The 10778-nt window shown below is 53.0% G+C and overlaps 4 protein-coding genes across 4 annotated transcripts; 2 read left to right on the plus strand and 2 right to left on the minus strand.

The window, feature by feature from the left end:
- The first annotated feature begins 346 nt into the window (after nt 1-346).
- On the plus strand, nt 347-1101 carry LOC1277857 (gamma-secretase subunit pen-2). The gene is made up of 3 exons (XM_317362.4): nt 347-535; nt 622-726; nt 789-1101. The coding sequence occupies exons 1-3, from the start codon at nt 475-477 to the stop codon at nt 926-928; spliced, it is 306 nt and encodes a 101-aa protein (XP_317362.3). The 5' UTR covers nt 347-474; the 3' UTR covers nt 929-1101.
- A 126-nt stretch (nt 1102-1227) lies between these two features.
- Nucleotides 1228-8695, plus strand: LOC1277856 (cilia- and flagella-associated protein 57). The gene is made up of 8 exons (XM_317361.5): nt 1228-1527; nt 1594-1677; nt 1763-2664; nt 2746-3281; nt 3360-3845; nt 3914-4151; nt 4217-5298; nt 8403-8695. Exons 1-8 carry the CDS (start codon nt 1355-1357, stop codon nt 8586-8588), a joined length of 3687 nt encoding a protein of 1228 aa, XP_317361.5. The 5' UTR covers nt 1228-1354; the 3' UTR covers nt 8589-8695.
- On the minus strand, nt 5294-7872 carry LOC1277855 (sphingomyelin phosphodiesterase 1). Its single transcript, XM_317360.5, has 4 exons — nt 7425-7872; nt 6393-7359; nt 5784-6330; nt 5294-5718 (listed from the first exon to the last, which is right to left on the minus strand). Exons 1-4 carry the CDS (start codon nt 7543-7545, stop codon nt 5359-5361), a joined length of 1995 nt encoding a protein of 664 aa, XP_317360.5. The 5' UTR covers nt 7546-7872; the 3' UTR covers nt 5294-5358.
- On the minus strand, nt 8691-10580 carry LOC1277854 (glucose-fructose oxidoreductase domain-containing protein 1). The gene has a single exon (XM_317359.5). The coding sequence runs from the start codon at nt 10578-10580 to the stop codon at nt 9318-9320; it is 1263 nt and encodes a 420-aa protein (XP_317359.5). The 3' UTR covers nt 8691-9317.
- Between the last annotated feature and the right edge of the window lie 198 nt (nt 10581-10778).

Raw genomic sequence — 10778 nt, forward strand, 5'->3', positions numbered from 1 at the left:
GACAAAATAATGCCTCAAATGACCAGCTGTGGGTATGAATTCAACCCACCGTTACATTCCACTGTGAAATATTGCACACGTTTCAAGCTGAAATATTTCACCGCATTGAAAATCGAAACTTTATGAGTCGTTACACGGCGTTCAGTGTGGCCAGATTAGTTTGGTGGTTTTCGGTAGGCGCATCAAAATTTTATCGGTAGTTTTCGGTAGGTTAAAACTCGAAACTTAACTGAGTTAAAAGTTATGCCTATTTGGAGGGCAAGGCATTTACAAAATCGGTAGGAATACAGATAAATCGGTATTTCTGGTCACTCTGTCGGCGTTACATCTTCCAGCTGTCAAATCCCTCTGTCAACATCGGCTGTGTTTGTTTACATTTTGCAGCGCAGCAACAACAAAACTTTCTTCTCTGGTGCAAAATTCCCTATTTCCTATTAGTTTAGTACGGATTTCCCTCTATAATAGGTAGCTAAAATGGATCTATCACGTGCCCCTAACGAACGAAAGCTGTATTTGTGCAAATGGTACTTCAAAGGTATGTGGAAACGCTGTGAAACGCAAGGCCCCAGCTCGCCAGCCACTGATTACTCACCATTTCCTGGAACACTGTACCGATTTCAGCCGGATTCGCGCTGCTGCCCTTCCTGTGGTCCATCAACACGGTGTGGTTCTTCAACGAAGCGTTCCGCAAACCAGCCTACGAAGAGCAGAAGGAGATTAAAAAATGTAACCCCTGTGAGCGAGCGATCGTGAAAAACGAATCAAACCTTCCCTTCCTTCCATTCCAGATGTGATATTCTCGCTAGTAGGAACGCTAATCTGGGTGGTGGCCATTATATCGTGGGTAGTAACGTTCCAGCTGAAGCGAACCGACTGGGGAGAGTTTGCGGACAACATCAGCTTCATCATACCCTTAGGGCAGGCGTAAGATGGACGCGCCAGCAACTATTTTTACCGTTTTACATGTAATACAATGATCATTACAATTAAGTATTAACTTATAATATTGGGAAGCATCTAGCAAATCACCTAAAAAGAATGTTTCTATCGGACTGATGTGGCGTTCTTCTTCCCACTAATAAAGCTCCCTAGAAACAACGACCTGTTGCACTTCATGTTGATTTCCGCTTCTATTTCCGCGACTAGCAACCACTGGAACGTCGTTGCCAAGCACCGGCCCATCGCTCCGTTGACTCTGTTTGGTTACTTTGTTTGGCATGTTGCCCTATATTGGTGGATTTTGCAGCAAATTGTCTTTATTCTGCCCTAGTGCTGCTCGGAAAGTGTGCCTTCTGCAAAGCTTCGCTTCGTTTCTTAATATTTGTGAATATTTAAACCCTAAGAACGGCTCAAAATGGAGAAGAATAGCCGCTCGAAACAAATCTCAATCATTCCGAAAAATGCGTACGGGCTGAGGACCGATATTCAGGGTAACGTACACTTTACCCTCAAGCAGGAAATCATCTACCCCGTGGCGGGCGTGTTGGCCATCCACGATTTTACCACCAACAAGCAAAAGTTTTTGAGGTAAAAAGGAATACTTCGCCACACAAAAGTGCTGAATTTAAACTGATTTGTTGTTTTCCGTTGCAGATTTCCTCAAAATTGCCATCCGGAACGAATCGTGCTGAGCCCGAACCGGAAGTTTATAGCCGTGGTGGAAAGAAACAACGATAAGTAATCTTCACAATCGCGGAACCGTCTTGCTTCACTCAGACATTGTACACTTTCTCTCTCTCTCTCTCGCTCCCTTTCTGCGCAGCAAATCGATGGTGAACGTTTACGAGATTGACACGCTGCGCAAGCGGAAAACGCTCCAACTGCCGGCAGACTGTCCGAACACGCAGATCGGCAATATCTGCTTCACGCACGACTCCCGCGGAGTGGCGGTCCTGTCCGTCGAACCGGACGCCTTCCTGTCGATCTTTTCGTTCGACAAGAACGATTCGCTCATCATTGGCCGGGCGTCCAACTCGAGCCAGCAGGGCCAGGCCGTCTACCTGTCGTGCAATCCGAACGATGCCACGATAGTTGCCGTCGGCGGATACTACATGCTGAAGATAATGAACCGCACCGACAAGGGCTTCGGCCAGATCGGTACGATCAAGGGTGACGATCTGCTGATCACCTCCATGACGTGGTTATCGTCGGACGTGCTGGCGGCCGGCACCGCCGAGACGGAGATCATCTTCGTCGAGTCGGGCGAGCTGAAGATCCGCCAGCGGGCCGACCTGATCGAGACGGTCGACCTGTCCGGGGAGGGCGACACGGACCTGGGCGCCACTGCGGCGGAAGTTGCAGAGCGGAAGCACGAGGTGCTCTGCCTGACGCAGTTCGAGAAGGGTTTCCTCTACGCGATCCACAACGTGGTGCACGTGTTCGAGCGGGAATCGAACTACAACTTTCGCAAGAAGTCGATCATCCGCGTGCCGATCACGCTGTACGACGAGCCGCAGTACAAGATCGTGAACGTGGCGGTGAACCACGAGCAGGACACGATCGTGGTGGCGACGCTGCACTCCCAGCTATACATCGGCATGCTGATCGTGCCGGAAACGCTCAAGATCAGTGAGCTGGTGTTTCAAAACCTGGGCGAACCGCTGCACATCAGCGGCATCATTGGGATGGCCGTGTGCTCGTGGAAGCCGATCGTGATGACAGCATGTAAGGATGGGCGCGCTTTAACGTACTTGATTCTCTTCTAAAGCTTCCATTCGTTTGTTTTTCTACTTGCACCGGCCAAAGCACGTGATTTGACGATTCGCGTGTGGAACTACGAGACGATGAAGGTGGAGCTGGTGAAGAAGTACCAGATCGAGATCGGTGTCATTGCGCTGCATCCGTCCGGGTTTTTCGCCGCCGTTGGCTTCATCGATCTGCTCCGGCTGCTCCAGATCCAGCTGGACGATCTGAAGGAAACGAAGAGCTTCAATCTGGCCAGCTGTACGCAGCTCGAGTTCTCCAACCAGGGACATCTGCTGGCGGCGGCTCACGGGAAGATGATTACGCTCATCTGCATCTTCACGTTCGAGGTGGTGCAGTCGCTGAAGGGCCACAATGGCAGCATCCTGAGCTTGGCCTGGTCCACGGACGATGCGGTGCTAGTGTCCGGAGGTAACGACGGTGCAATCTACAAGTGGAATGTGGTGACGGGCGAACGGCTGGAGGAGGTCGTTCAGAAGGGCATCCACTACCGGTCGATTGCGCTGACGAGTGATGCGCACTCGGTGTACTCCATCACCAACACGGGACTCATTCGAGAAGTTGCCAAATCGGACATTGTAAGCTTCGGGGGTTCGGGTTGAATGTTTGCTCTTTTTCAAAGGCTTGGGAGACACTTTCTTTCCTATTTTTCGCAGGCTCGAGAGTTCAAAATTCCCGAGCTGACGCCCCTCACCGATATGGCTCTGGCCCGCTCGGATGCAATTCTGTTCGTGGGAAGCGTGAAGGGCCATCTGTACAACGTGCAGGTGCCGCTGGTCGACACGAGCAGCGGGAACTGTACCAACTTTCGCTTTTTCAACACCAAAGTGACGAAGATCTGCATCACGTACGATGATTGCACGCTGATCACGGCGGCCGACGACGGGACGCTCATCATCTGGCGCATACTGAACAACGAGGGCAAAACGGCACGCCAAGCGCCGGAGCTGGGCCGGTGTGCGGATGTGCTGATCGCGCGCCAGGAGCTGATCGAGAAGAACGAATCGATCAACACGCTCGAGATGCGCATCCAGCAGCAGAGCATGGAGTTTGCGTACAAGATGAAGCAGGGCGATGCGTTCCATTCCGAGCAGATGCGTGACATCCACAAGGATTATTGTGCCGCGATCGAGAACCTTAAGGTAGGGGAGATCGTGATCGTACCATTAAAGGCTTCAATTTGACACAGCACACTGTTTCGTTTTTGCAGAAAAAGAACATTGAAATGGAGCAGGCGCACACGGAAGAGTTCAACCTGATCACCGCGAGCATCGCCCAGGGCAAGGAGGACCACCAGAAGGAGATGATGGACTTTGAGGCACAGTTCCACGAGAAGATCATCATGGAGTACGACAAGCTGACGAGCATGAAGAACAAGATGGACGCGATGCGGGAGGAGTACGAGGTTAAGCTGCGTCGCTCGGCAGGATGTTTGCAGGATACGATTGGTAGGAGGAAAGCACTCCAAAAAAAGCGCCATTTGCTCTATTTGCACCTCTCTTTTCCCTTCCAGAATCAATGGAAGCGGACCAGAAACGTTTGCTGAGCGAAAAGCAGGACATCATCGACAACCTGCTCAAGGATATGGATCGCAAGCGGGCCGAATTCGATGAGTACTGCCGCCAGGTAGACGTAGACAACGATCGCCACAAGGTGGAACTGCAGCTTCAGTACGAGAAACGGCTACAGGAGGAGGAGGAAAACTCCATCAAGTGGCGCGGTGAGGCCGGCGTGCTGAAGAAAAAGTTCTCCACGCTGAGCCGCGAGTCGGAGGCGTACCGGAAGGAGATCGAAACGATGCAAGCGCAGCACGGCAAGTTCCAGCAGAGCATCCGGCAGCATCAGCGCGAAATCGAGGCGCTGCGCAAGGAGCTGGCCGAGCGCGACAGTACGATACGGGACAAGGATCGCCGAGTGTTCGAGCTGGGCAAGAAAAACTCCGAGCTGGAGAAGTACAAACAGGTGCTGTCGATGAAGATCACCGAGCTGAAGGCACAGATCGAGCCGAAGGAGCGCGAGATCAAGGAGAAGAAAGAGTTCATCCTGGAGATGGAGAAGAAGCTGGAGGAGCTGCAGCAGAACAACAAGCAGCTGGAGCTGCAGCTGCAGGAGCTGCGCGACAAGTACGTGGGCATCGATCTGGAGCTGCGGCGCGAGCGGAACCGATTCCGGGCGTCGAAAGCCCAGTACCAGCGGCTCTGCGGGGAGATTTACAACGTGTCCGGGTTGATACAGCGACCGGAGCTGCTAAAGCGCAGCGTTAAGGAGCTTTGCCACCGGTACTCGAACGATAAGGAGCTGCAGAAGTCGCTCGCACTCGACGAGGACGTGCAGAACGAGTTCCTGCGCCAGCGCGAGTACCTCGAGCGGATGACCAAGAGCGCCAAGCAGAAGGCAAGCGGCCAGCGCAAGGATGGTGGCGAATCGTTGAAGCTGAAGAAGGAAAACATGGAACTGCTGGCGGAGCTGAACGCACTGCGCGAGCTGCTGAACGAAAAGCAGCGCGACTGTACGCGAATGGAAGCGCTGCTGGGCCTTTCGAGCAAAGCGATCTCACCCCGGCAGGCGAAAGAAAAGCTGGAAAAGGCTGTTGCGGTAAGTAGTAGGCACATTGTTCATATTGTTCGTTTAAATATGTACAATCTTCGAGAATTGTTAGCCAGATTGGGTGGTGGTAGCGTTTGATTGAGCCGCTCGTTCGTATAGTAGCTCACAGGCTCTTTCATCGTCATGCTCGGTGCGTACGATAGCGCACAGTGCATTGCGCAGACAGGTACTGGTGCAGCCTTCTTGAAGTAGTGGATCGGAATACTTTTGCTTCGCTTGCCAGTACCGATGGAGCTGCTGTTCCGATTGAGCAAACCGTTGGACAAGCCGATGCAGGGAGTCCACGCTGAGATCCGGCAGTTGATAGTAGCTCTTGAAGCTGTACAAACGATACCAGGAAGGACGCTGATCGGGCGTTAAGTTCGCATCCGTAAGGTTGTACATCCAGGTTTCTTGTTCCAGCGGTTCCTATAGGAAAAGTGCATTCAAATTAGACTCTTTCTAAGAAAGCTCGTACGTTGAGTGACACTCACAAACGTAACCGGATCGAACTGGAACACCTTGTAGTTGGGATTGAGCTTCGTGAACGTGGTCGTAGAGCCTCCGTTCCATGCCACACTCACTGCACGCGATGGATCGTCCCGACGGTAGTACAGATTGAACTCGTCCACGTGCGAGTGTCCGTTAAACTGGCCCGCAATGATGTGCGCAAACCGTTCCACAATCTTCCGGTACTCGCGCGTCCACCCGATAAAGCAGGAGTCATCGTACGAAGGGACATGCGCTAGGATGTGAACTCGTTCGTTGTCCCGCTCGGCTTGCAGGAGTGTGTCGTGCAGCCACTGGAGCTGTGGCATAAAGTAGTCGAGACTGTAGAACAGCCAGAAGTTGTGCACGAAGCAGGGATTGTTGTTGAGCCCGATGATGCGCACGCCGTAAGGCGTTCGCACTGTGTAGTAGCCACCTTCCGTTAGCGTTGGACGGATGTCTTTGATTGGCAGCCAATCGGCCCACTGGTCCGCGATAAAGTCGTACAAATAATCCATCCGATACGATGCCTCTACGTCATGTGGAGCGTACCTGTTAAAGGGAAATCTTGTTTTAGTAACAATTTAACCCAACTTCTTCCTCAAAATACTCACAAATTAGCCGGGTGTGATTCGTGATTGCCCAACACCGGATACAGCGGGACACCCGGGAAGACGCGCTTCATCAAATCAAACACCTGCCGCATCGCGCCCTCGTTCGTTTCGATCGACGTGTTCCAGGTGAAGTGATGCACAATGTCCCCGGTGAAGTAGATCGCATCTATCTTCGGATGCTGGCGGCGTATGTGCTCCATCACGTCGACCACACCGTGCCACGGTGTGTCACAGTCCCGATAGTCGCTCCAGTAGCCGGCTGCCGTTTCCGGCGTTGCGGGCGCCAGATCGGGCAGCGTTCGACAGCACGCCTCCGCCTTACAGTCCGCATTCACACCGACCACATACTCCGGATCGTAATGGATGTCCGTGAGGTGTACGATCGTTAGCGGTGACTTTTTGGGGGAAATATTCGCCGAACAAGAACCATCCGCATCCGGTGGGGTATACATTCGCGAACGAACCTGTTCCTCCTGCTCCTCCGCCGGTGGTGTTATGTCAACGGAGCGATACAGAGCCGCCTCCGTAATGCTTCTGCCATCACGCACACAGTCCTGCTCCTGCAGGAATATCTGGCAGATGTCTTCCGGCTCCGGGAATGGTCTGCGGTTCCGCAACACATACTCAATCACTTCCCCGTTCATGTTGACCACACCCTCGCACAGGTACTGCTTGAAGCCGAGCAGTCGACAGATACGCTTCGCGAACGTCCACACCCGCTCCGTGTTCCCCCGCCCATCTACGATCGTTTCGTTGTAGTAGCTCAGGAACAGGTACGAGCTGGACATGCAGGTAAGGCACCGGGCAGCATCCCGAGCGCGTGCAAATCCATCGAGCAGGAAGTTTCCGCTGAGCCGGTCGCGATACTCGGGCAGCAGCTCGAAGTACGGCACATACTGCTCCTCCGCTAGCTCAGCCGCCCCGAGCAGGGTGCGCACCCTTGGTAACAGTGCCTGATTGTATTGTGCTGAAAAGGAAGCGAAAAGTAAGCTGTGACTGCAGGAGAATGCAATGCAATAATGATTCGCCTACCTAAATCAATCCTGTACGGTGTTCCGCGTGGAGATCCGGGAACGGCAGCACGTTGGGCAAAGCATGCCACGCAAAAAACACCGAAAAACGCCACACAAAAAGTGCTCCATGTTGGAAACATGTTCGAGGAGTTGTGACCGTTCCGTTGCACGTCCGATAACCTTCTGAGGGCTGCTGTTGCTGATCTGACCAGCTAAAGCCAAACACATACACTCTCTTCTCAGTGGCCTAATCAAAGCGACGTTGTACAACACCATGATGATAATGATATGCAGCGATGTTTGCTTCCATAATGAGCGGTGAGTGTGTGTATCGGGTGTAAGGTGTGAGTTACTGGTGCGACCCCCGCTCAACTGACCTCTAGGCGAATGGCTCATTAGTGGTGTGGGAATGGAATTGGAACATTCGCTTGTTGATTACAGGCCTTTAACAGGGTGAGAAGAGACTAAGATGAAGAAAGCCCTTGAGGAGGAAGCTCCCGCCTTGAGTGGCACGCGTGGCGCAAGGTTGGGTTACCCACACATACACACATACCCTCAAAACAAAAGGTCAATGTTCGTGTGAATTGTGGACCACGATTTGATAGAGCTCTGGCCAGTGCTTCCCTATAACCATTGTGCGCAATCGATCGTGAAAGTGATCCATTTAACGCAAGCGCGCAACAGGTGTAACGAACCGCTTCTATGCGCAGAAGATGCTTGCCATTTCAACCATTTCCCAGGCATCTAATAACAATCAGCATGCAGCGCACGCTTTGAGTTAGGTGGGGGATGGGAGCTTAAGAGATTGATTACGATGCAAATCACACACCCACGCAGCTCATCTGTAATTACACAACATGAATACACAACGAAGGCGCACGTGGACGTGGTCCGATGGGCACAACAAACACAACATTGCGCGTGGGGGATGGCTGCACTTGACCGATATATTTCACTAACCTTCTCCGTCCTTGCTTCTCCTCCTATTCCTCCGCAGGACCGGGACGCACTGGAGGCACACCATCGGGAGCAGATGGCCAAGCTGGAGGAGATGGTGCGCGCGCTGTCGAACGAAAACCAAACCCTGCGCGCCGAACTGATCGCGCAAAGCAGCACACGCAGCAAACCGGCGACAACACCGGCCACTAGTGGTGCTGCTGGTGCTGCTGCTGCTAGTAAGTGAGATGGATTGTCGTTCTTTCTCTAATGGAACCGCGATTGTATGTGTAACGTCTTTTTTCGTTTTTGAAATTTTGTGTGATGATAAATATAATTTATTTAACGCTTTTTAGTCTGCTAAATGTATAATAATTGTTCTCGGCATGATGTTAAAATTCAAACCAACAAGCAAAACAAAAAAAAACGAACAAACAAACTTTTGCTCTCACATTCTCTAACTCTAAGCGGCAAATGGAACGAACAATGGTGCCTTCTTTTTGGTCAAAGAAAATAGAATGAAATGAAATGTTGGACGGGTGAGAATAAATTAGTAAAGTACGGTAAAGAGATAGTAAAGCTAATTAAATAAATATCGCGCACGATTCATATATATAATCATTTAAAAAAAACTGATTGTAAAGATTTGTACTCCACGAGTAAAGAAGAACCTCCCCCCTGCATTGTGTAGAAGAAGAGGAGGGAGGTTCCGGAGGTTGCAAAAAAGACGTCGTCTCTCGATCACGCCAGCGATCCAAACCCGCTCCATTGTTGTTCACGTAAAGGCATTAAATATAGTCACTACTCTGTTACTAATGCTAGTAGTACAGGAGAGAAAAAAATGCACAATAAATAGAAGAAGAAAAAACACATTACGTGTGCTTGCTGTCCGTTGTCTGTTGTAGAAAAAGCGCAAACACTTTGCAAACCACTACACCCCCCCCCCCCCCCCCACTGGCCCCCCATGATCGTCAGCTTAAAAGTATCCGGCATGATTAATACTGGGATCGGCCCTAATTGCCGACACGGAGGCGATACGAGCCGCCGCACTCGCGAGCACGTTTTGCTTCTGCTGGCCGGTCGGCGATTCGGCGCACACGTTCACCTTCGTCCAGCAGCGCTCGCTGCTCGACTTCCGGATCGCGTCCAGCACCGCCTGCACGTACAGCCCATCCTCGAAGGTGGCCGCCGCCTGGACCGGTTCCTTGATCCAGCCCGCACTCTCCTTGTTCGGGTGGAACGCGTCCCGCAGCGCCCCGACCAGCTTGCACAGACCCTTCACGTACGGTCGCGGCAGGGCCGTGTCCGAGGTGGCCGAAAACTGCAGATCCTGCACGTCCACGTACAGCATCTCCTCCTTGACGGCGCCCGTCTCGGCGTTCAGCCGGTGGCCCACCAGATCGCCGCCCCGCACGGTCAGATGGCCGGCCGGTCCGTAGATGACCACCTCCTGCTGGAACGCGTTGTTCGACTCGTGGCAGTTGATGTTCACCGTCACCAGGGCGCTGGACGTGCTGCCGTCGCTTTCGAGCTCCATCTGGAAGGCGCACACGTCGGGCGCCGCCACCCGCCTGATGCCCGTGTGCGAGTGGGACGCGTACATCGCGTACGTGCGCACCGTCCCGTGCACCCGGACCGCTTTCCGCTCCGTGAGGAACTTTACCAGATCGATCACGTGACTGCCGACCAGGTTCAGCGCCCCACCGCCCATCGACTCGTCGCACAGCCAGTCGTACCGCTTGCGGTTGAACAGTGGGCCCATCCGCACCTTCACGTCGATCAGCGTCTGGTCGAGGCAGGGTCCGGGCGGCCCAATGTACCCCTCCTGGATGGCGCGCTTCATGTGCGCGATGGCGGGCAGAAACCGGAGCGAGTGGTTCACGATCGAGATGAGCGTCGGGTAGTACTGGCTGGCGCGGACCATCTTCAGCGCATCGCTCTGCATCAGCGTCATCGGTTTGTCGCACACGACGTGCTTGCCGATGCCGAGCGCCTTCACCGATATCTGGGAGTGCAGGAAGGGCGGGCAGGTGATGAACACGAGATCGACGTCCTTCCGCAGCAGCACGTCGTCGATCTTGGCCGTGTGGAACGGGATCTTCAGCTCGAGCGCCGCCTGCTCCGCCTCCTTGCCCGTGCGGCCCCAGATCGCCACGATGTTGAAGCCTTTGTCGCGCAGTATCGGCACCAGCACGTGGGTCACCTCGCCCGTACCGAACATACCGATTCCCGGGAGCATTTTCACGCCGAAAAATAAACACAGTTCTGAGCACGCACACACACACGCACACTCACCGGAAGGGACACATAAAACAAGCACCGGAACGTAGCGGAACACACGAAGGCGCAACGTAGGAATGTTGTCTTTGCTTTTGTTTTTTCCTGCCTTTCGCACGGATTGTAAACAAATCAGCGCACTTTGACAAATTAGCGGCAC

This window comes from Anopheles gambiae, chromosome 3 (genome assembly GCF_943734735.2).
Source record: "Anopheles gambiae chromosome 3, idAnoGambNW_F1_1, whole genome shotgun sequence".
Classification (NCBI taxonomy): domain Eukaryota; kingdom Metazoa; phylum Arthropoda; class Insecta; order Diptera; family Culicidae; genus Anopheles; species Anopheles gambiae.

What these genes read in the sequence shown, in the direction of transcription:
- LOC1277857 (XM_317362.4), top strand. Translation starts at nt 475, where the DNA reads ATGGATCTATCACGTGCCCCTAACGAACGAAAGCTGTATTTGTGCAAA. An exon ending in GTGCAAATGGTACTTCAAAG is followed by an intron (nt 536 to 621) that starts GTATGTGGAAAC and finishes TACCGATTTCAG; the next exon opens with CCGGATTCGCGCTGCTGCCC. An exon ending in GCAGAAGGAGATTAAAAAAT is followed by an intron (nt 727 to 788) that starts GTAACCCCTGTG and finishes CTTCCATTCCAG; the next exon opens with ATGTGATATTCTCGCTAGTA.
- LOC1277854 (XM_317359.5), bottom strand. Translation starts at nt 10,580, where the DNA reads ATGCTCCCGGGAATCGGTATGTTCGGTACGGGCGAGGTGACCCACGTG.
- LOC1277856 (XM_317361.5), top strand. Translation starts at nt 1,355, where the DNA reads ATGGAGAAGAATAGCCGCTCGAAACAAATCTCAATCATTCCGAAAAAT. An exon ending in GTGGAAAGAAACAACGATAA is followed by an intron (nt 1,678 to 1,762) that starts GTAATCTTCACA and finishes CTTTCTGCGCAG; the next exon opens with CAAATCGATGGTGAACGTTT. An exon ending in ATGTTTGCAGGATACGATTG is followed by an intron (nt 4,152 to 4,216) that starts GTAGGAGGAAAG and finishes TTTCCCTTCCAG; the next exon opens with AATCAATGGAAGCGGACCAG.
- LOC1277855 (XM_317360.5), bottom strand. Translation starts at nt 7,545, where the DNA reads ATGTTTCCAACATGGAGCACTTTTTGTGTGGCGTTTTTCGGTGTTTTT. An exon ending in ACCGTACAGGATTGATTTAG is followed by an intron (nt 7,360 to 7,424) that starts GTAGGCGAATCA and finishes CTTCCTTTTCAG; the next exon opens with CACAATACAATCAGGCACTG. An exon ending in AGTTCGATCCGGTTACGTTT is followed by an intron (nt 5,719 to 5,783) that starts GTGAGTGTCACT and finishes CTTTTCCTATAG; the next exon opens with GAACCGCTGGAACAAGAAAC.